The following is a 24,661-nucleotide window of genomic DNA, read 5'->3' on the forward strand; positions in this document are numbered from 1 at the left end:
TAGCCTATTGATGTGGAGGATGATGTTAGTTGATTTTTGAACACTGAACCATCCCTGTATTCTTGAAATAAACCCCACTATATCATGGTATATAAACCTTTTCATATATTGCTGGTGTTGATTTACTATTTCAAGAGTATTTTTGCAACTAAATTCATGAAAAATATTGGTCTATAATTTTCTTTTGGCTTACTGTCTTTGTCTGGTTTTGGTATTGGGTAGTGTTAGCTTCAAAAAATAAATTAGGAAGAATTCTCACTTATCATATTTTCTGGAGGAGATTGTATAGAATTGGTGTTCATTCTTCATCAAAGGTTTGGCAGAATGCTTCAGTGAAGTCATGTGAACCTAGGGATTTATTTTTAAAGAAATTTTACATTATGGATTCAATTTTTTAAATAGCTACAGGGCTATTCGAATGATCTATTTTATATTGAGTGAGCTGTGCTAGTTTGTGTTTTTGAGGAGCTGGTTCATTTTATCTAAGTTATTGACTTTGTAAGTATAGAGTTGTAGTAGTATTTCCTTATTATCTTTATGATGTCTACAGGGTCTGTAGTGATGCACCCAGTTTCATTCCTGATACTGGTTATTAGTGTCTTCTCTCTTTATTTTATTTATTTATTTATTTATTTATCCTCACCCGAGGATATTTTTCCAGTTTTTGTGCAGATAGAGTGGGAGGGAGAGAGAGAAAGGGAGAGAGAGAGAGAAACATCGACGTGCAGGGACACATCGAGTGGCTGCCACCCGCACAACCAACCAGGGCTGGGGACAAACTGCAACCGAAGTACGTGCCCTTAGCGGGAACCGAACCCGGGTCTCTCCGGACCGCAGGCCGACGCTCTAACCGCTGAGCCAAACTGGCCAGGGCTATTTTATTTATTTTTTAAAAATCCTCACCTGAGGATATTTTTACATTTATCTTCAGACAGAGCGGGAAGGAGAAGGGGAGAGAGAGAGAGAGAGACGCTGATGTGAGAGACACACATCAACTGGCTGCCACCTGCACAACTCCAACCGGCACCCCGGGGACAAACTGCAACCGAGGTACGTGCCCTTGGCAGGAATCAAACCTGGGACTCCTTGGTCCGCAGGCTGATGCTCCAACAGCTGAGCCAAACCAGCCAGGGCATGTCTTCTCTCTTTTATTTTTTGTCAGTCTTGTTAGAGTTAGACCTTTGGCCCAAGGACCGAAGGGGGAGGGTTCAATTCTTGGTCAAAGGCACGTACCTGAATTTCAGGTTTGAGCCCAGATCCCCTGTTCTCTTGAAGGTGGTTACAGGTTATTTCAAAGATGTATTAGCCTAGATGAACAGAAACAATGGACAGGGCTTGCTTAAGGCAAATATAGACCTTCCATTAAAAAGTTATATGCCTGGGGTATGACTACCCATGACCTACCCACTTAGGAATTTATGACCAGATCACCCTGTGAGGTTAGTTGTCATTGAATCCCTCCCCCCCTTTTTTGTCCACACTACAGTGTTTTTCACCAGGTTTATTGACATATAACATTGTGTAAGTTTAAGATGCACAATGTATTGATCTGATAAACATATATTACAAAATGATCACCACCTTTATAGTTTTTCAATTACCATTTTTATGACCTATTATAAAAATTTTGGTAAAATATATATAACATAAAATTTACTATTTTAAATTATTTATTTATTTTTTTATCCTCACCTGAGGACATTTTTCCATTTTTTGTTCAGATAGAGTGGGAGGGAGAAAGAGAGAGAGAGAAACATGGACGTGAAACCGCTGAGCCAAATTGCCCACAGCTATTTTAAATTATTTTTAAGTATACAATTTAGTGGCATTAAATACACTCACAATGTTGCACAACCATCTCCACTATTTATTTTCAGAACTTTTTCATCATTCCAACTATAAACTCTTGTACCCCTTAAATAATAACTCCCCATTTCCCCCTTATCTACAGTATTTTTAAATTTTACCCCTTGTATAGGTTTTTAGTGGTTGCTCCAGGTATTACATTATGTGTATCTATCACAATTGACTCGTGTCACTATTTTACTAGATCAAGTTAAGTATCTTATTTACATCTTTGTTCTATCTGTTTATAATATAATATAAAAGAGGCTCTATTGCCCTGGCCAGTTTGGCTCAGCGGTTAGAGCATCGGCCTGCGGTCCGGAGAGACCCGGGTTCGGTTCCCGCTAAGGGCACGTACTTCGGTTGCAGTTTGTCCCCGGCCCTGGTTGGTCGTGCGGGTGGCAGCCACTCGATGTGTCCCTTCACATCGATGTTTCTCTTTCTCTCTCTCTTCCTCTCTCTGCCTCCCACTCTATCTGTACAAAAAATGGAAAAATATCCTCGGGTGAGGATAAAAAAGAAAAAAAGAAAGAAAAGTAACCTCACAGAATGATTTGATCATAAATTCCTAACTGGGCAGGTCGTGGTGGATAGTCATATCCCAGGCATATAAATTCTTTAGCAAAGGGCTTATCTTTGCCTAAGCAAGCCCTGTCCATTGTTCCTGCACATCTAGGTTAACGCACCTTTGAAATGCCTCTTTTCAGACCCCTCCTACTAAAGCTTGACCACCCTTCAAGGGAGCACATAATCTTAATCTTAACCTTTCTGTAATCTGATCACTGCCTTGCTTTCTCCCACTTTTGTGTAATCTTCCTTTCACTTCCTCCTTAATTTCAAATGCATAAAAGAAGCTCATAACTGTCATATTCTTGGTAGCATTTATCTCATTTTGTTGAGATATTGCTTCCATGTGTATCTTCTGTTTGATTCAAATAAAGTTTAATAAAAATCCTCTAGCCCTGGCCAATTTTGCTCAGTTGTTAGAGCATGGGTCTGCGGACCAGAGAGACCTGGGTTTGGTTCCCACTAGGGGCATGTGCCTCGGTTTCGGTTTGTTCCCGGCCCTGGTTGGGATCATGTGGGTGGCAGCCACTTGATGTGTGTCTCTCACATCAATGTTTCTTTCTTTCTCCCTCCCTTTTTCCCTCCCGCTCTGTCTGAAGATAAATGCAAAAATGTCCTCGGGTGAGGATAAAAAAAAGAAAAATCCTCTATAGGTATGGACATTCTTATATCAACATATTTACTCTGCATACAACATTATTATAGTCTTTGCTTTCACTCTTAATTTAAAAAACTCAAGAGAAGGAAAGCATATTGAATATACTAATATTTTTGCTTATTGTGTTATTTCTTTCTTTTTGATGTTCCAAGTTTCCTTCTTTTATTATCTTCTTTCTTTTTAGAAAACATTGTTTTTGGTAGGTCTGTGACACACTCTCTTAGTTTTTCTTATCTGAGGATATCTTGACTTCATGTTCATTATTAAAGAATATTTTCCCTTTTCCTGTGGAAGCCACCAGCTTGAGAGGAGTGTGACCACCTATATCAGTGTTCTCTGGACAGATGGAATCATCTGGCAAAAATGTCACTTTGCCTGCTGTGTTCAAGGCTCCCATCCAACCAGATATTGTGAACTTTGTTCATACCAACTTGTGTAAAAACAACAGACAGCCCTCCGCTGTCAGTGAATTTGGCATTCATCAAACCGGTGCTGAGACTTGGGGTACTGGCAGAGCTCTGGCTCGAAGGCGCAGTTTGAGGTGGTGGAGCTCATCGTTCTGGCCAGGATGCTTTTGGACACACGCATTGTGGGGGCTGCACATTTGTACCAACCGAAACCTGGTGCCATTGGCACCTCAGAGCGAACACAACACGGTAGTGATATGCCATCTGCTCTGCCCTGGCTGCCTCAGCTTTACCGGCGCTGGTGATATCTAAATGTCACCATATCAAGGAGTTCCTGAACTTCTTTTGGTGGCTGAAGATAAAGTCGAAGGCCATAAGAACACCAAGAAGCTGTTTTGCTTCTTAAGAAACTTAGGCCTGGAATGATATTAAAAGGGTCTGTCCCTCTCAGCGAACAAGAGCTGGCCAAGGCAAAATGAGAAACCATCACTGTATCCAATGTACCAAGAGGGCCTTGCATCATGAGGACGACAGCATCATCAAAGCTGTCAGAAACATCGCTGGGGGAGCAGTTGAGATCTTGCTCCCAGTCATATTTAATCCATTTGGCTCAAATAAACTATTTTTTAAATTAAAAAAACTATGTATTTTTTGTTTTTAGATAAACTCATAAAAATTATCTACAGGTTTGGATATTTCTTATGTTGACGAGATTTTTATAGAAAATAGGAAGCGGAGAAAGGAGAAAATAATGCTGAGATTTAGCAATGGAATTACTCTGCTTAATGTGAGCAAAGTGAACATTTAGAAACTTGCTCCTGGTGGGCATGTGGGCTGTTTCTGCATCTGGACTGAAAGTGCTTTCCACAAGTTAGATGCTCTGTAAGGGACACATTGAGTGGCTGCCACCCGCACGACCAACCAGGGCCGGGGACAAACTGCAACCGAGGTACATGCCCTTAGCGGGAACCGAACCCGGGTCTCTCCGGACCGCAGGCCGACGCTCTAACCGCTGAACCAAACCGGCCAGGGCAACAAGTTAGATGCTCTGTATGGCACCTGGCACGAAGCGGCCTCCCTCAAGAGTAATTACAAACTTCCCAAGCACAAGAAGCTCAATATAGACCTTATAGAATCTTGAAAAGCCTGAAGATCCAGAGTCCTCTGAGCATCATGAAAGAAAATTCATTGCAGAGTCCTCAAGAAGAATCCACTGAAAAACCTAAGAATGCCCTGGCCAGTGTGGCTCAGTTGGTTGACTTTCTCCTGTGCACCGAGAGGTCACTGGTTCGATTCCTGGTCAGGGCACATGCCCAGGTTGTGGGCCTAATCCTCAGTGTGGGGCATGCAGGAGGTGGCCAATCAATGTTCTTGCACATCGATGTTTCTCTCTTTCTCTCCCTCTCCCTTCCACTCTCTCTGAAATCAATAAAAACTTGTTTTAAAAAAGAAAGAAGAAAAGCCTGAGAATCATGTTAAAACTAAACCCATATGTAAAGACCATGTACCAGAATACCCATCTTTAGCAGGCCAAGAACCACAAGCTCTGGGTGGATAAAGAAGCAGCAGCACTAGAAGCCAAATCAGATGAGAAAGGGATTCCAGGCAAGAAGCACGTGGTAGGCAAGAAAGGAAAGAAGGCTGTTGGTGTTATGAAGCAAAAGAAGCCTTTGGTGCCTGGCTGGTTTGGTTTGGCTTAGCTGTTAGAGCGTTGGCCTGCAGACCAATGAGTCACGGGTTGGATTCCGGGCAAGGACACGAGCCTTGATTGCCATTCGTTCCTGGCCCTGGTTGGGGTCGTGCGGGAGGCGGCCACTCGATGTGTCCTTTTTATGTCAATGTTTCTCTCACTCTCTCTCTTTCCCTCCCTCCCACTCTATCTGAACAAAAGTGGAAAAATGTTTTCGGGTGAGGATTAAAAAAGAAAAAGAAGAAGACTTTGGTGGGAAAAAAGGTTGAGCTACCAAGAAACCAGCAGCTGAGAAGAAGCCCATAGAAAAGAAACCCACCATAGAAGAAAAGAAGCCTGCAGCATAAAGTTAAATTTGTTTATTCCATAAAGGTCAAATTACTTTAGACAGCTAATTTTGAATAAAAACCTAATCATAGGCAGTGAAAAAAAATTATTTTCACTGGAACGGACATAGGATACTGGGTTGACAGTTCTTACCTTTTAGTATTTGAAAAATGTTGTGCCACTTTCTTCTGGCCCTCATGGTTCAGGTGAGAAATCTGCAACAGTTTATATTTGTGTTCCCCTTTATTTTTATTTATTTATTTAAATCCTCACCCGAGGATATTTTTCCATTTATCTTCAGACCGAGTGGAGGGTAGGCGGGGAGAAAGAGAGGGAAACATCGATGTGAGAGAGACACATCGACTGGTTGACTCCCGCACAACCCCAACCAGGGCTGGGGATGAACTGCAACCAAGGTACATGCCCTTGACCGGAATTGAACCCGAGACTCTTCGATCCGTGAACTGACGCTCTAACCGCTGAGCCAAACTGGCCAGGGCTGTGTTCCCCTTTAATGCATCATTTCTTTCTTTTTTTTTTTTTTGGTACACGCCTTTGGCGGAACCAAACCCGGGACTCTCTGGTCCGCAGGCTGATGCTCCAACCACTGAGCCAAACTGGCCAGGGCTGTGTTCTCCTTTAATGCATCATTTCTCTCTGGCTGCTTTCAAGATATTTTCTTCGTCTTTAGTTTTCAGAAGTTTAATTGTTATATGTCTTGGAGTGGATTTCTTTGGGTTTATTTTATTTGAGATTTAACTTCTAGAATTTGTAAATTTATGCTTTTGTTTTTACCAAGTTAGGGACATTTTCAGCTATTATTTCTTTAAATACATTTTCAGTTCTCCTCTCATACTCTTCTTCTTCTGTGACTAATGATATAATTGTTACCTTTTAAAAAATCCTATAGTTCTTAAGACTCTGTTCCTTTTATTTCAGACTACTTTTTCCTCTGTTGTGCAGGTTGGGTAAATTGTATTGGTCTGTTCCTCAAGTTCACTGATTCTATCTCTGTTATGATTCTATCTCTGTTATTTTTACTCTATTATTGAGCTCATACAGCAAGATTTCATTTTACTTATCTATTTTTCAGTTCTATAATTTCCATTAAGTTCTATTTTTTTTTTTTTTTTATCCTCACCTGAGGACATTTTCCCATTATTTGTTCAGATAGAGTGGGAGGGAGAGGGAGAGGGAGAGGGAGAGGGAGAGGGAGAGGGAGAGAGAAAGAAACATCGACGTGAAAGGGACACATCGAGTGGCTGCCTCCCGCATGACCTAACCAGGGCTGTGGACAAACTGCAATCGTGCAATCGAGCTACGACGTGCCCCTAGCGGGAACCAAACCCGGGTCTCTCTGGACCGCAGGTTGACACTCTAACCGCTGAGCCAAACCGGCCAGGGCAGTTGATGACGTTTTTTATGATAATCTATTTAACACAACTGTCAGATAATTCCAACATTTGATTCATCTCATCGTTGGCATCCATCGAGTCTTTTCTCATTCATGCTGTGATCTTCCTGGTTCTTGCACATGTGATTCTTTTTATTGTATCCTGAACATTTTGGATATTATATTACAAGGATCTGGATCCTATTTAGTCTTTTTCTTTTAGCAGACAGTCCCCTGTTGAGATTTAGCACATGGGCTGCTGGGTATATATGTTTAGATTTTTTTCTGGTCCCTTCCAACACCACGTTGGCAAAAATGGAGCACTGAATCACACTGCCTTTGTTGCAAATGGGTGAGGTGGAAGTTCAGCTCTCCCCTCCTGCCACTGACAACTTCCCAGTGAAAGTGGGGCACCAACTCCCACTGTCTCTTGCCTCTGAGTGGGGGTATAAATAGAGCTCTATGCTCAATCTGCTGATACTACCTGCTGGGGGAATTGGAGCACCACCTGCTTTTACCAGGCAGAATATGGAAGGTCAGTTCCCCCACTCAACCCTTCCAAAACCATTCTGCAGGAGACTTGGAATGTTGCCTCTCTCATCCATGGGTTAGGGGGATTGAGTGGAAAAATAACTTCCTTCTCAGTTCTGCTAAAATCATTCTGGGGGCAGGGGAGGGTGTAGTTTTTCTGGGTTTGGCTGAGGTAACACAGATATTGCCAATGAAATTTTCAATTGTAAGGCCACTCTTTATTTTCGTCCTTCGACTAGGGAAAACAGGCTTTTCTTGGAGCTTTTATTTTCTGTGTCTATTCATGGTACTGGGTTTGAGGCTTTTGCAGTGCTCTGTCTGAGATATGGCAGAAAATAAAGAAACCCAGGAATTTACCACTGTGTCATTCCTCAAGTGCCAAGATCCCTGCGTAGCCCAATTTTTTTCTACCTTTCAAAGTATCCCCATGCTTTTCTTTCTCTCTCTCTCTCCTTCCTTCCTTCCTTCCTTCCTTCCTTCCTTCCTTCCTTCCTTCCTTCCTTCCTTCCTTCCTTCCTTCCTTCCTTCCTTTCTTTCTTTCTTTCTTTCTTTCTTTCTTTCTTTCTTTCTGCTATGTCCAGGGATTTTAGGGATGAGCTGGTAGAATGAAATTACTTCATGTTAGTGGAACTAGAAGTGTCAAAAAGCCATTTTTTAAAAGAGTTGCTTAAATTACTACCTGGAATCTCCCCCAGGTTGTCAAAATCGTGAATCTTTTTTTAAAACAATTAAAAATTTTTTTATTTTCTTTATTGATTTTAGAGAGAGAGGAAGGGAGAGGGAGACAGAGATAGAAACATCAATGAGAGAGAACATCAATTGGCCACTGGGGATCTGGCCCACAACCTGGGCATGTGCCCTGACCAGAAATTGAACTGGCGACCTCCTGGTGCATGGGTTGATGCACAACCACTGAGCCACACCAGCTGGGCAAAAGTCGTGAATCTTGTATTTCAGTAATTTAAAAACCTAGATTCTGTCCTGAACAGATGCATAATAAGATATATATATAAGCAGACGAGTCAAATCCACACCTAATAAAAGTAAATACTAAATACTAGCACTCTAAATTTATATAGGACTTCATGATTTACAGGGCACTTTGTAAATAATTATATTCTATACATTTACTAATTAAATATATGCATTTACTATTATATTACCCTCAAAAATGTTTCAAAGTAGGTAGAGTACGTATTATCTCTTTTATTTTATTTATTTTTTTACTTTATTCTATTTTTCTTTATTGACTTTAGAGAGAGAGGAAGGGAAAAAGAGAGAGAGCGAAACATCGATGAGAGAAAACGTCGATTGGCCACCTCCTGCATGCCCCCCACTGGGGATAGGGCCCACAACCTGGGCATTCAATTCCCTGACCAGGAATTGAACCGGCGACCTCTTGGTGCATGGGTTAATGCTCAACTACTGAGCCACACCTGCTGGGAAAGGTATTATCTCTTTTAAAAAGAGGGACTTTTGGTTAAAATTCCTAAGGTTGAAAAGCTGGTAAGTAGAAGTGTTATGATTTTTGTGAATTTTAGCCTTGGGCTCCTATTACCAAATCACACTACCCTGGGTGATCCTTTGTTCCATTAGAAATCCCATACTGGACAAGTAATCCTGGACCATGATTTTGTCTTTTTGAGGTATGGGTTTTGAAGTTAGACAGATTCAAATTCAAATTCCAACTCCAGCATGTCTAAGTTGTGCAATCTTGGAAAAATTACTTAACCCTTTTGTGCCTGTTTTTTTCATCTGTAAAATGAGGATAACAATATTTACTTTAAAAGCTTCTTTTGAATAATCACACATTTAAAGCAAAGTGCCTGACTTAATAAACGGTAGCTATTATTATTATTATTAAAGATAAACAAAGCAAAACAAAAACAAAACCCATTATACTTCCATAATGAGGAAGTAATGATTCAGACTCAAAGCTTTCACAGAAGCAGGGAGGGTGTACCTGTTCCTTTTGGTTGTGTAGCACCTCACATTTTGCTTAATAAACAATGGCATCTCTGTAATTTTAACTGGAAGGGACTTAAAGATCATCTATTTCAAGCTTCTCATTTTATAGATAAGGCTGGGTGAGGTTAAGTGAATTACTTTAGGGTCACAGTGCTGGTATCCTTCCTGCTACACCTGGTAAAGCACACAAATGAGTAAGCAGAAAACAAAGTATACAAAGACATCCCAGATTCTAGAAAAAGATTCAGACCAGTAACACCTGAGGGAGCCCGGCTGTTGTGGCTCAGTGGTTGAGCATTGACCCATGCACCAAGAGGTCACCAGTTCGATTCCCGGTCAGGGCACATGCACAGGTTGTGGGCCAATTCCCCAGTGGGGGGCATGCAGGAGGCGGCCAATTGATGTTCTCTCTCATCGATGTTTTTCTATCTCTCTCTCTCCCTAAAATCAATAGAGAAAAATAAATTTTAAACCTGAGGGAGCAGGTCCAAAGGTATGAATAACCCCCTACAGGCTGGGCACCATATTGAGGGCAATGCCTACATACCCTTCTCATAGAGATATATAAGGGAGTAGCTTAACTGGTAGGCAACCAATTAGAAGTGCCCTGGCCTTCAGAAGTGGTGAAAACTATATCAGGAGGGCTTTTCTGATGAGAGAGGCTGTCTTCTACAAACATTAGTGGGGCTGAAGGAAGGGAGTGGTAGATAGAGAAGAAAAGGCATTGTTGTCAGCACTTCCTATCCAGTTCCTAATAGTAAGTTTCAACGGGGGCAAGTGTCATCCATCCAGTCACCAAATGGTCATTTAAGTGTGCCCCAAACCACACAGGGGATCTAAAAAAAGTAGAAAACATGCAGATTAATATTTTTTGGCAGTAGTTGTGCTCTCGTCCATTTATTAAACTGGTCTTAGTAGCAATTTCCAGAAATGTCTCATATGGAGATTTTATTTTGGCTTGGAAATAACAAAAATTTAATTTAAAGAGATAAGAAGGAGGAATAATATTTCTTATAATTCAGTATTTCATAATATCATATTTTGTTAGTTGACCCTTGGTGTAATATTGGCCATCAGCTAGAATAGTTAGTAAATTAGCAAGGTCTTTTTTTTACAATTATAATTATAAACTTAGTCTTTCTTACCCTTATCTGAAAGTGTATTTTGCATAAAAGTACGTTTTTAAAGCAACTTTTAAAAATACATTCTCAAATCTAAAAGATGAAATTTTGACTTTTTCTATTTTATCTCTGTCTAGTTACAGGATTCTAAAAATAAATCAAAGTGGCCCTGGCCAGTTTGGCTCAGTGGTTGGAATATCAGCCTGCGAACCAGAGAGTCCCAGGTTCGGTTCCTGCTAGGGGCACGTACCAAAAAAAAATAATAATAAATAAAAAGAAAAATAAATCAAAGTGAAAAGATATCAAATACATAAGATATATTGATATATATCTTCACTACATATTGATATAGTCATGTGTAACAGCTATTAAACATTTCAAAAAGCAGTTCTATGAACTTTGTTTTTTGGTACGTGCCCCTAGCGTGAACCGAACCTGGGACTCTCTGGTAAGCAGGCAGATGCTCCAAATTACTGAACCAAAATAAATCAAAATGAAAAGATATCAAATACATAAGATATATTGATATATATCTTCACTATATATTGATATAGCCAGGGCTATGAACTTTGTTAGAGAAATGTTTGGACATCAAAAACATTTTACAAAATAATTATATGTAATGAGAGCTATCGTTTATAAAAATGCACATATAGCCCTGGCTGGTTTGGCTCAGCGGTTGGAGCATCGGCCTGCGGACCAGAGAGTCCCGGGTTTGGTTTCTGCTAGGGGCATGTACCAAAAAAAAAAACCACATATAGATATGTATGTGTATATATAGGAAAAACTCTGGAAATTCACCCTAAATGTTAAAACTGATTTTTTCCCCTGGGTTTTGGGATTTCAGAGGGTTTATTATTTGTTTTTGTTTTGTTTTGTTTTGTTTTGCATTTTCCCAAAATTGTTTTACTCTGAATATGCATTTTGGTCTCCATTTTAAAAATGTTTACTTAAATGTTACAGAGAACCAAATTTGGAATGGAGGGGAGGACCAGAGCAAGGTCCAGGGTGATTGCAAACAAAAGGCTCTCCTGACTGAACCGAATGCGGGGCAGGAGTTCATCTGATACTGGAGTGGTGTTTGTGTAAATTCTTTTTTGTTGTGTACTGAGATACAATCATAAAAAAATAATTTATAGTTGTTCTGAAAACTAAATTTTTTCCTTCTGTGTCTAAAGACTGTTCTCTAACAAATCAAGGTTTAGGCTTAAAGCAGTTATGCACTGGGCAGAAAAGACCAATACAAAGTGAGGAGGCAACACGAAGATCTATGCCCATACAAGTACTATATTTTCTCTCCTCAGTTAAATTTGAGGCCCCTTCTCTTACTTGTTTATTCTCTTTCCTTTAACAAACACCTAGAGCACTTTTTTTATGCTTATTAAATCCTGGGGAAGAAAAAGAAAAATCGGCCCTGACCTAGGAGCTAACAATCTAATTGAGTTAATAAGGTGAATATTTAAAAAGTTAACCAAAAATAGAGGGCAGTGTGCACTAGGCATTAAATGGCTTAACACAGAACAATCCTATACACAGTTCAAGGAGTGGCTGTAGCTTTACTGTGTGGTCATGGTTTAGATCACTGTAGAAAGTGATGGAAATGTTCCTCCTGTGCTGATTAGCACAGCAGCCACTAGCCACATGTGGTTACTGAATACTTTAAGTATGGTTAGTATGATTGAAGAATTGAATTTTTAATTTAATTTAAATATATATATTATATATCTATATCTATCTATCTATCTATCTATCTATCTATCTATCTATCTATCTATCTAATTTCTATAACTAGAAATTACCATATCAAAGAGCACAGGCCAAGCTCTAGTAGGCATAAGTTAAAGTATTACTTGTCCTGTTACTTTAAGAAAGGGGAGGATTTGAATAGCTAATAAAGAAAAGCATTCCAGAAAAAGAAAAAGAAAAAGCATAAGTGAGTTGTGCTCAATTCACACTGAAAGCATGAAAATGTTTGGACGTAGGTGTGTGAAAGTACCCAGTGTTTGGATGAGGAATTGTGATGGGTTGCTACACTGTACAGACCACGCATCTGAGAGTTAGGATTCGAAGCTGTAGGTAATGGGGAGTCATTGGTTATTTCTTTTATTTATTATTTATTTATTTATTTACTTACTTTTTTATCTTCACCCGAGGACATTTTTCCATTTTTTATTCAGATAGAGTGGGAGGGAGAGAGAGGAAGAGAGAGAGAAACATTGACATGAAAGGGACACATCGAGTGGCTGCCTCCCGCACAACCCAACCAGAGCCAGAGACAAACTGCTACCAAGGTACGTGCCCTTAGCGGGAACCGAACGTGGGTTTCTCTGGATCATAGGCCAAAGCTCTAACCGCTGAGCAAACCGGCCAGGGCTATTTTTTGTTTTTAATTGAGGTAAAATTGACATATACCATTATGTTAGTTTCATGTGTATAACATAATGATTCTGTATTTGTATAATTATTTCTGATCAGTGGATAATAATAGCTCTCACCATGTGCCAGGCTTTATGTTGAGTGCCTTACATGAATTATTTCTTTTAATTTTATTTTTATTGCTTTCAGAGAGGGAGGGAGAGAGACAGTGAGAGAGAAAGAGAGAGAGAGACAGAGAGAAACATTGATGTGAGAGAGATACGTCCATTGGTTGTCTCCAGTAAGTGGTCTGACTACCCTGAAACCTAGGTATGTGCCTAAACGGGTAATGAACCCATGACCTTTCAGTGCATGGGACGATGCTTCAACCAACTTAGCCACATCGGTCAGGGCTCTAATTATTTTAACATCTTTTTCAGGGAAATGAAGATTCATTTGGTGACCCTGTAAGGGTAAGTAATCAAAGGCAGACACATGAAGCAATTATAATCTTGGAGACATGTAAAAGGTACTGATGACGGTGAGGAGGTAGAAATTGAAAAAGTCCCACTTAAGACATTAGGAAGTAGCCCAGCTGGTGTGGCTCAGTTGGTTGCCTGTTGGAATCCCAGTTGGGGCACATGCCCAGGTTTCAGGCTTGATCCCTATGAGGCAGCCGATCGGTTTCTCTTTGTTCCTCTCTCTAAAATCAATAAAAATAGCTTTAAAAAAATACATTAGGAAGTTGCACTTAATAGAACTTGAGATCTGACTACATGGGAAGGATTAATGAAAAGGAAGTGAGAGAATCTTTATCTCTAGGGATACTTCTGAGGACAGAATCCTGGGGAACACCAATGATTCTGGGGTGAATGAAGGCAGTTGACTTAGCAAAGGGATGTTGAGAAGGATGTAGATGAGTGGCAATGGAAATAGTTTAGTAGAGTCAAGGAATGTGATAGAGAAAAGATTTCAAGACTCCCACAGGTAAGTTAAAGATGAGAGATGAGGATGAAGAAGTGGCAGAGGAACCAGGGAGAGTTAAGGCAATGATCACAAAAACTGAGGAGTCAAGGAGAGGACAGTTGGTTTGGGAAGGGAAATATAATTGTGCTTTTGGCATGTTGATTGGAGGTAACCAGTCCTCTGATTGATGATGGGTTGCTGGTGGGAGCGAATGTGAAGTTAAGAATTTATGAGGCAGAGAGGGGCAGTTGTAATTCTTCTCCCAGGACAGTAGGTAAAGCGAAAAGGGAAGGTTGAGGATATGACCTGGGGATAGAAGGCTAAATGGGGACTTACAATAGTAACCACCACCACCACCATTTATCATGTGACTATCACGTGCTTATATATGGGCATTCACATATGTTATCCCACTTAATTTTCCCGAGAATCTAATGAAGTATTATTAATTCCAATCATAAAAAAGGAAATTGGACCTCTGAGGGGGACAAGTGAGCCGAGAACTTTAGGAGGGGAGAGTGGAAGTTTTCCAGGCCAAGAGATAGGGTAAGTGCGCAGAGGCCCTGGGGCAGCACTAGCCCCAGGGTAACGCTAAGGTTAGTGCAGCTCCATGAAACTTGGTGAGCGAGGGGATGTCGGCCACGGTTGGAGAAGCCACCACATCAGCAAGAGGGGTTACACTAAAGGGGCAAGTCGATCCTATTCAGTAGAATTAGGCGCCCAAGAGGCCCACGCTGTCCAGCTCGCCTACGAGTTTCTATTCTGCGAAGCTGCCGGTACGTGGCACGGGGGTGAGGCAACCGGTCAGGAAAGGTGCCAGGCCCGGGGCCAAAGGGCAGAGGCCCGCGGGAGCTTGGGGCGGGGGGTTGCGGAATGGTACCTAACGGGGTAAGGCAGCACCGACGGGCGCACCGCGTCCTGCACCGCTCCCAGAATCACCCCGCTTTTAATTCGATCAGGCGCCCCTCGCCCGGCCTGGCTTTTTCGACCACGGTGGCGAGTTCGTCTTCCAAAACTTCAGGATGACAGTACCCCCCCCCGCCGGGGGGGATGGGGAAAGGAAATAACTGATGACCAGGGAGAAGTCCTATGGAAAAGAGGCCTTTTCATTTCTGTCTTGTTTTATCTCATGGTTTTCTAGAAACGACTTGCTTCCCGGTTTGCTCTCCAAGTCACCCCCTCCAACAGCGAGACTATTGGTTTGGCCTCTAGGCCCGGATTGGCTGAAGGTTTACACCTAGGCCAGGGATTGGAGGATGTTGGTCCCTTACGTATTTCTCGCTCCCATTGGTTCGGTTTCCCGGGTTCTGGGCGGAGTGGTTGGGGACGGTTTCCACCCTCTTGTTTACGAAGCGCGTAGTTGTAGCGCTCTGGGAGCGCGGGGGCTGTCCCTAAAGTTCCCTATTTAGCTCCTCGGGCCAATTGGGTTCTTGCTCCACCCTCGACCTCTCCCTTGCACGCCTCCCGCGTGGTGCGGCCCTCACCTTTAGAACCGCGGCGCGAGCGGAGGGCCGTCGCGTTCCTCCGCCCGCGTTCGCCGGCTTCCTCCCCCTCGCGGGTGCTCTTGGTACGTCCCGCGCCGCCTCCTTCCCTCGCTGGGGTGGCTCCCCCCACCTCGGGTCCGCGGCTCTTGGTGCCGCCCTGGAGAAGCAGGTCATCGGCCGGTTCCCGTGAAAACAAAAACAATCGGCGGCGCGGCCGCGGGTAGCCGAACGCGGCGAGCGGGGGCCGGAGACGCGGGGCCGGGTGGGGCAGCAAGCCGGCGCGGCTGTGACGCGCCAGAGGCCGTGCGCCATGGGGCAGCCGGGTACGGGCTGCGCGGGGCTTCCCCGACGCCGGGGCTAGCTTGCCCGCCGCCTCAGCCTCCCGCGCCGCCCGCCTGGGGGACAAGGAGGAGGACGCGGCCTCGGCCGGGCCCGGGCCGAACGGCTGCGGACACCCGGGCGCCGGAGAGCCGAGCGCCGCCGCCACCTACGAGATGGATCAGTGTGTGACGGTGGAGCGCGAGCTGGAGAAGGTGCTGCACAAGTTCTCGGGCTACGGGCAGCTGTGCGAGCGCGGCCTGGAGGAGCTCATCGACTACACGGGCGGCCTCAAGCACGAGATCCTGCAGAGCCACGGTAGGGCGGCCCGGGTGGGCGCGTGGGGCCCGGCCCACTCGCCCGCTCCCCTCAGGCCACGGCGGGAGGTGCTGAGACCCTCAGACCCCGTGACTTTTCTTCCTCATCTCGCCCGATTTGGCTCAAACCCGCCCGATCCCGTAGTTAATTAAGAGTGAGCCTAGAGTCCACCTTGAAACCCATCCCGGAGCCTCGTGCTTCAGCCATGTTAAACGTGCGTGGGGGTCGGTCCGCCGCACCTGCAAACTGGCGTCCTCCCGGGTGGGTGCTCCTTGCCCCGCCCAGCGTTCCCGCGAACTGCGTGGGACCCTTTGCCCTCCCCTGCTCCAAATGCTTGGCTGGGGACTGGCTTTCTTCTTCTTTTTTTAAATTAGAAAGTCGAGTGTTATTCTTAGCTGTGGGTTAACACAACAGTGGCTTCTGCAACTTCGTAATTTGTCGCGTGGAAGCAGCCCTTCCACTCGCAGCAGCGCTGACCTGATTCCTAGAGCGGAATCAAACTGGTCAGCGCTCCCAGTGTAGCCAGTGGTGAGAGTGGGGGAGAACGAACAGGCAGGGATTCTTCCGGACGCAAATTGTGGACGTTTTCAGTTCCTTGCCTTAATTGACCAAGTTTTTACTTGGTTTCCTCTTGGAAAACACATTTTCTATGGGAGGTATTTTACCTAGGTTATTTCAGTATTGCCCTAGGCCCTGGAGGCAGACGCTTTACCAAAGTTAACTTGTGGTAGCTGATTGGGAATGGTTTTGTTTTCTTAAGTAACATTAAAGGTCTGGCTATCCTGACATTAAAATAGTCACAGTGCTGATTTTTTTTTCTGGTCAAGAAGTAAAGGACTTTATTTAATAGGTTTGTTAAAGGGATTTGGGAGGGGGCCTTTTCAGCTCGTGGACTGAACAGAAATTTATATAAAGGAAGGTTTGGTGGGCGGGGTGAAATTTGGGTACTTGTGCAGGTGAGATGAGGGCGGTGGCGCTAGTGGAGTCTCTCCCTTTCCTCCTTCCCTCCTTCATTCTTTTACACCTTCCTTTCCCAGATGGCTTTCAGTTGAGATAAATGCTAGTCCGTGGTAAGGGAGTCTTATAACCACATCTCATTCAGGACTCCACAGTCACTTTTGAACTCTGGGGAAGAAGCAAACCTGCAACCATAGTGGGGGTGGGAGTTGAAATATTAATATGGAAAAATGAGCAGACTTAGATGGTTGCGCGTGAAGGGGAATGGAGGTGAAGTAGGCTTGGAATCCTGGGAAGGCTCTGGTGAATTTGGTTTTGGACCTGAGAGAGAAAGCAAAGTCGAGGAAGGGCTAATGAAGATAGAGGTCAGGGCTTAACGTTTACTGGTGGCTGAAGATGCGTAGATGGTGTTGGTCTGGAAAAAGATTATCATTTTTTTAGCTTAATTTGTCTGTTCAAGGGTTGTACTGAGCCCGATTCTTATCCTTAATCGTTTTGATTAAACTTTAGGTTACCTTAATTTCCCCAATTCTGAGGGAAGATGAGAGCGCTGTTGTCATTTAGTTGTACCAGACTTTTAATGAGAGTTTCCCTGTAAGCATGAAGTTTGGTCTAATTTAAGATCCAGTATGGTTGATGTTTGATAATTGCTAGCATGCCCTTGATCTAATTTAGATAATGCTTTAGTGCTTCTCAGACTTCACTCACACATGTGCACTCTTAGTTTTCAGATGGATTCACGATTTAACTTAAATAGATTTGTCCTCATTCTAGGCACTGGTATTTATGAAGTCATAGGTTTGGTGTGTTCGGTGTAATAAACTACATATTAAAAATAAATTCATTAAAATATTTTACATACAGGTAAAAGCACCATTTACATCAATAGTATGGGAACCACACTTTGGACAACTGTTGATTAACAGATAAATAGTATGGATACATTTTGGTGATTTGATTTGTGATTATTTATATGCTTTTTAGCACTTTTTTCTGTTGGTAAATGTATATTTCCATTTGTGGTGGAAGGGACAACAGAAAAGAATTATATGTCTTTATTGCCGATATTCTAAATTCACATTTGGTGAAAGGAGGGTAGACAAACAGTTTTATGACATGTTTAAAGTGTACTGTGGAAAATTACAGTCTTTGTAAGAGTAAAGGGTATACAGTATTTTTATTATTAGTTTTTAGGTTGTTATTAAAGGGATTTCTAACATGGTTTCTGAAAGTGATTCTCAAGGATTTTCTAACTTTAAATTTTATTTATTTGGAGTAAATAATACATTCAAATGGTATAAACTCAAATGACTAAAAAGGATACCCAGTAAAAAAAAAAGAAAAGCTTTCTCCCCCTCTTTCTTATTCCTGGACCACTTAATTGCCAAATGACAGACAAAGATGCTAATTTCCAGAAAAAATTTTAAGAGAATTCAGGTAAATAATAATTTGTCATTATTTTTACTTTGAGGCACTGGACATGTAATTCTACTTACTGTGCTTTAGGCTTAGTATTATCTCAGTTTGCAGGTTGGTAGAGACAGCTTTATTTGTGGGAAGTATCTAAAACTCCTTTTTTTGTGTGTGATGTGAGGTCTGACTCCTGGTAGTAAAACTCATTTAAACCACGATCCTCTATCTTTATTTCTTTGATGAATCAAAGAGAATTTAATTACTAGTTGCAGAACTGTTTCTTTTCTTTCTTTTAAATTTGAGGGTGGCAAATGAGAAGGTAAGTAGGCTATTAAGCATGAAAGAGAAAATGAATTATGGTGGTCACATTTTTAAATTTTGTAATTGGTCTTGCATCAGTAGACAGAAACCAGAGGTCCAGTGTTATATGCTTGGTATAATTTTCCATTTTAAAACTTGTGTTATTATACATATGTATTGGAAAAGTATGCTTGTATATAAATTCTTTGTGCTTTTCAGAGCCTACCAGTGTTGAATGAATTTAAAAGGATCAGGGAGCTAGTGGCTTATTTACTTAGCCTTGTTCTTTGGTGTACCTGGAGTAGGCTACATACCCTGATCTCCCATTTGTTAACCTGATTTTTTGCTAAATACTAACAGGGTGCTGTTGTGAGAATAATGACTAAGTTTTGAATTGAATAAAATTTAATATCTAGTTTAACATCTAATCTGGAAAGTAGCAAATAAGGAGGTCAGCAAAATTTGGGTGGATAACGGTCGCCATTGTTCAAAGAGGAGAATAGACTAGTAACCAAACTACTTGAGCTATTTTAGATGGTGAGACTAGGTCATTGTTGGTGTTTCTAGTGGATTTAGAAGCAGATTTAACTTTGTCAGTTATTCCTTTCCAGGCTCATTCCGGAGACAATTTTTTGTTATTTGTCATCTTACTCATTCAGACTAGTATATTACCCAGGATCCTTTTGGTTGCAGATGGCAGAATAGTTTTCACTAAAATGTAATTTGTTGACTCATGACTAAATAAGCTGAGGTTAGGCTAGGCTGGCTTCGGGGGCAGAAAAGATGTAAAGATTGGCCTTGTGTTCTCTTCCTCTCAGCTGTGCTTTCCATAGTTGGCTTTATTCTCAAAGGAGCTTTCTCCATATGGAGGTAAAGATGTCCAGTGGAACTCATGTCATCTTTACTGCTAGGGACCCCAAAGACAAGAACATGTCTTTGTCTGCATTTCCAACAAAATTACCAGGAAATATCCTTCTTGTCTTGGTTTGGGTCATATAAGCCTCTCTCTGAATTAGTAACTGGGGCCAGGGCATGGATTCCATTGGCTGTCTTGGTCTGTGCTTACCCTGTGTCCACTGTTGACCAGATAGAGGAAGGAGTTCTAGAAAGAAAAACTTGCACCCAAGACAAAAGTGATGTCTATTTTATATATATATATAAATATATATATATATAAATATATATGGGTAAAAGGTTTACAGTTATTCATATGGAAAATAATAAAACAATAATAGAAGAATAAACTTTTGCATACTCACAACTGTAAACCTGCTTTTGCCAACTCCTCTATTATCGTTGTTACATCATATGAGTTATCAATGAATTACATCAATGGCAGTGTTCTTTGAAATGTTTTCTTGACTGCCCAACCTGTATTTCTGTTTTTGCCTTGCTTCCTCGCTGTTTGTATGATTCAAATAATTGTTAGTATGACTTAATCTGTAGACTAAACAGCTTGATTCATGTTACCTTTGGGAACTTATATGAAATTGCTTTAATACTTGACATGATAAAATTATGTTCCTGAGGTTATTTTTTAAGTAGTTTCTAATAACTTTAGATAATAACAGGGAGAAACTTTCCAGCAGTTCTGTGATACTATCATACTACAGCTAATAGACAAATATTCATTGTTTTCATGTTTTAGTCTGTTATTAAGATGGTGAAAATAATATTTTAGCAAACTATTTACTTAGGGTATTAAAACTGACTTGTATTTCTTTGGTGTCCTGCTTATTCATCTGTAAAATATTAGAAAATAACCCAAAATGCAGTTTAGGGGAGAATGGTGGAGGGCCCTGGCCCTGAGGTATGGGCTTGGAACCCTGTGGTACTCCATGTGACTCCTAGAAGTTGATAGATACCAGGGAAATGATCTTTTTTTTTTTTTTTTTAATCTTTATTGTTGGATGTAAAATGTATTACAGATGTTCCACATTTTTCCCCCATTGACTCCTCTCCTCCCCACTCCCGCCCCCCCCTCCCACCTTTTCCCACACTATTGTCTGTGTCCATTGGTTATGCATATAAGTTCTTTGGTTTATTTCTTCCCACCCTCCCAACCCCTTTCCCTTTGAGGTTTGTCAGTCTAGCAATGAATTTGTGCTTCTTAATCCCTTCACCTTTTTCACCCATTCCCTCAACTCCCCTCCCAACTGGCAACCAACAAAATGTTCTCTGTATCTATGAGAGTGTTTCTGTTCTACCTGTTCATTTCGTTTGTAGATTCCATTGTTGATAGATACGTATTCATTGCCATTTTGTTTGTTCATACATTTTATCTTTTTCTTCAAAAAGACCCTTCATCATTTCATATAATAACGGTTTGGTAGTGATGAACTCCTTTAACTTTTTCTTGTCTGGGAAAGTTTTTATATGTCTGTCGATTCTAAATGACAGCTTTGCAGGATAGAGTAACTTTGGTTGTAGGTTCTTGCTTTTCATCACTGTGAATATTTCTTGCCACTCCCTTCTGGCCTGCAAAGTTTCTTTTGAGAAATCAGCTGACAGCCTTATGGGAACTCCCTTGCAGGTAACTAGCTGCCTTTCTCTTGCTGCTTTTAAGATTCTCTCTTTGTCTTGAACCTTTTGCATTTTGATGATGATGTGTCTTGGTGTGGGCCTCTTGGGGTTCATCTTGTTTGGGACTCTCTGTGCTTCCTGGACTTGTATGTCTGTTTCCTTCACCAAGTTAGGAAAGTTTTCTGCCATTATTGTTTCAAACAGGTTTTTGATTTCTTGTTCTCGCTCTTCTCCTTCTGGCACCCCCAAGATGCGAATGTTGGCACGCTTAAAGTTGTCCCAGAGGTTCCTTACACTATCCTCATTTTTTTGGATTCTTTTTTCTGTTCTGATTGGGCATTTTTTGCTTCCTTATATTCCAAATCGATGGTTTGCTCCTTGGATTTACATACTCTATTATTGAAGCTGTGTAAGTTATTTCAGTTAATGCCTCCTTCAATTCTAACTGTGTATCCATGATTTCTAACTGGTCCTTTTTTGTACTCTTGAGGCCCTCCCTAAGTTCACTGAGGTTCTCACTAAGTTCATTGAGCATCCTTATAAGCAGTATTTTGAACTCAGTATCTGTTAGGTTGCTTATCTCCATTTTGCTTAGTTCTTTTCTTGGGGTTTTGTTCTGTTCTTTCATTTGGGACCTGTTTCTTTGTCTCCTCATTTTGGCTGCCTCCCTGTGTTTGTTTCAGTGTATTACTTAATAAGAGGTATGGGGCTCGCTGAGACCAGATGCTGCTCGTTTGAAAGAATTTAGGAAAAACCTGAAGCAGGATCCAAGACAGGCCAATCCTATGGTTAAGCAAGTGGCAACAGCTTGGGTGGGCTTGAAAGTTGGGTGGGGAGGGGCGGGGCCTCAGGGAGTCAACAGGGCGGGGCTACCAGTGTGAGCCAGGTTGCTGGAGTCCCAGATGTGGCGACTGTCTGCAGCCCCCGGGAGGGGCTCACCAAAGGAACAAAGGCCTCTGACAGCACGTTTGTCCCAGAGAAAGCCCCCTCTCCAGCCCTCGCTCCAGTGCCAAACAGCTCAGTTCTTCCCTGTATGTCTCTGGTGCCCCTGGAGCTGCCTCCCCTCCGAGCTTAGAGGGAGAGAGTCTGATAAGTCCGTGCGCGGGCCCTTTAAGGAGCTGCCTGGGGCTCCAGCCACTTCAGCCTCCCTGAGCCTCAGTTCCCGCTGGTTTTTCCAGCCAGAAGTTATGGGGACTTCTCTTCCTGGCACTGGAACCCTGAGTGGGGCACCTGGTGTGGGACGGGGACCCCTCAGTCCTCAGGAAGGACCTTCCCAGCCACGGGAGCCTCCTGATTTTTATCCGCCACACTTGGGTGTGGGACCAGCCCGTCGCGCCTCTTGCGCCCCCACCCCTCCTACCAGTCTGGATGTGGCTGCTGTTTTAATTTCGTAGTTGTAGGACTTCCATTCAGCTTGATTTCAGGCGGTTTTGAATGATGGTTGTTCTGTAGTTTAGTTGTAACTTTGATGTGGTTGTGGGATACCACGTTTACCTCTGCCGCCATCTTGACCGGAAGTCTAGGGAAATGATCTTTAACCGGGCATTTCTTTGAAAGCTCCAAGAGTTTGTAGAAGAGTGGCAGAAATTCTGGTCTTCCTCTTAGATTAGGTGCTAATCTGATGCCTGAAAGAATAGGCACCAGAGTCTCCAGCAGGACTTGAAGTTTTTAGAAATATGTTTTCACCTTATTTGGGTTGGGTGATTGCTCAGCTAAGCTCAGAATGATTCCTTGGGAACATTGTTTGGGGAGTCCATAGTAAGGCTTATATTGCCAAGCCTTTCTCCACTTAAAGTTAAGGCTTGAATAGTAATTTCTTTCTGCTCTGGGTCAGTGTCTCCTGTGTGTTATCTATGATAAGTTTGCCATATCTGTGGAATCCATATAGATTTAATATCTTATTGATATACAAAGACATTTGAGAGGAGATAAGGAGAGACTTCTTTTTTTTTTTTTGTCCTCACCTGAGGACAGTTGTGCATTTATCTTCAGCTAGAGCAGGAGGGAGAGAGGGGGGAAGAGAGGAGGGGGAGGAGAGAGAGAGAAACATCGATGTGAGAGAGACACATCGACTAGTTGCCACCCACATGACCCCAACCAGGGCTGGGGACAAACTGCAACTGAGGTACACGCCCCTAGTGGGAACAGAACGCGGGACTCTCTGGTCTGTGGGCCAACACTAACCGCTGAGCCAGACTGGCCGGGGCAAGGAGAGATTTCTTTTAAAAGAAAAGGCCTCAGTCCTCTAGGAACTTGGAGACTAACTGAAGAGTAAGAAGATGAATCTGCACTTGTGGAGTAAAATACAGTTTTGTCCTTGAGCCCAGGAGATCTGGGTTTGAGTCCTTGCTCTGCCATTTACTGGTTCTACAATCTTGCTTAGCTTGTTTCCTTTTTAGTAAACTTGATAACTTGTTTCACAGAGTTATGGGACTTAATAATAGGTTTGAACTGGCTTTGAAATCTGTAAAACAAAGTGTATTTGTTATTTTGAAGGTCTGTGCCTTTAATCAGTGTTAAGCACTGTTTTAATTGAGACACTTGGACTCTTTGGGTATATTCATTACTGATTACGTTAAATACATTCTGTGTCCAGTGATTTATCTGCTTAATACTCTAAGGATACTCAAAAAGTATAAGAAACAGAGTCTTCAAGAAACTTTAGTGGGATAATGAGAGGAGACTTTTATGTTTGAGAGGGGACAAACCAAGACTGTGTGGCTCAGAATATATAACAGTGCTTCTAGTTGGTGTACAAATATTAGCAGTTCAGAGAAGTAGGAGGAGAAGGAGCCCTTAGAAATAACTGCTTGGAGAGGGGGTTATTTAATTGAACTTTAGAGCACTGGTCAAATAGTAGTTAATCACCAATTATATGTGGAACTAGGCTGTCTTTTGGGAGTTACAGAAGACAAGCAATCATTCTTTAGCTAGGGGTGAGACTGGTATTTTTTTTTTTTTCCTGCAAAGCCGCTCTCAGATTGCAGGTACTTGATGCAGCCCACGTTACTCTGAGAGTTAAGAATTCAGACCAAAGGAAATGCGTGAGCTGGAACAGGCTACGGAGCTTCTAGGAGTCAAATTTGGAAAATATAGTGAGGCTTAAAGACCTGGAGATGGCACCTTCAGTTTCTAGAGGAAAAAGGGGAAAGAGAGAAGTTGTGTATGAAGGGAGAGGTAGAAAGAGGGAGAGGAGAGATGGCTGGGAGAAAGGAAGGGGACATGAAGGGTTGGGAGGAGAGGGGTGGAGGGAGAAGCGGTGAGGAGGGGAAAGAAGAGGGGTCAGAGGTGTGGAAGAGGAGGAGAGAGGGGAAGGGAGAGACGAGACGAGACTGGTATGTTTTTTTTTTTTTTTTTATCCTCACCCGAGGATATTTTTCCATTTTTTTTTTTTTTGTACAGATAGAGTGGGAGGGAGAGAGAGGAAGGGAGAGAGAGTGAGAAACATCGATGTGAAGGGACACATCGAGTGGCTGCCACCCGCACGACCAACCAGGGCCGGGAACAAACTGCAACCGAA

General features: G+C 42.3%; 1 protein-coding gene and 1 pseudogene across 2 annotated transcripts in view; both read left to right on the forward strand.

Annotated features, from left to right (window-relative positions):
• The first annotated feature begins 3,393 nt into the window (after positions 1 to 3,393).
• Positions 3,394 to 5,514, forward strand: LOC118630572 (annotated as a pseudogene).
• Positions 5,515 to 15,752: 10,238 nt separating this feature from the next.
• Positions 15,753 to 24,661, forward strand: part of RMND5A (required for meiotic nuclear division 5 homolog A) — a 67,986-nt gene continuing 59,077 nt past the window's right edge. For both annotated transcript variants that reach the window (XM_036262266.1, XM_036262267.1), the window contains exon 1: positions 15,753 to 15,948. In XM_036262266.1, the coding sequence (XP_036118159.1) occupies positions 15,807 to 15,948 (142 nt within the window). In that variant the 5' untranslated portion in view covers positions 15,753 to 15,806. The remainder of the gene's footprint in view (positions 15,949 to 24,661) is intronic.

Source organism: Molossus molossus, unplaced genomic scaffold, assembly GCF_014108415.1.
Source record: "Molossus molossus isolate mMolMol1 unplaced genomic scaffold, mMolMol1.p scaffold_m16_p_15, whole genome shotgun sequence".
Lineage (NCBI taxonomy): Eukaryota > Metazoa > Chordata > Mammalia > Chiroptera > Molossidae > Molossus > Molossus molossus.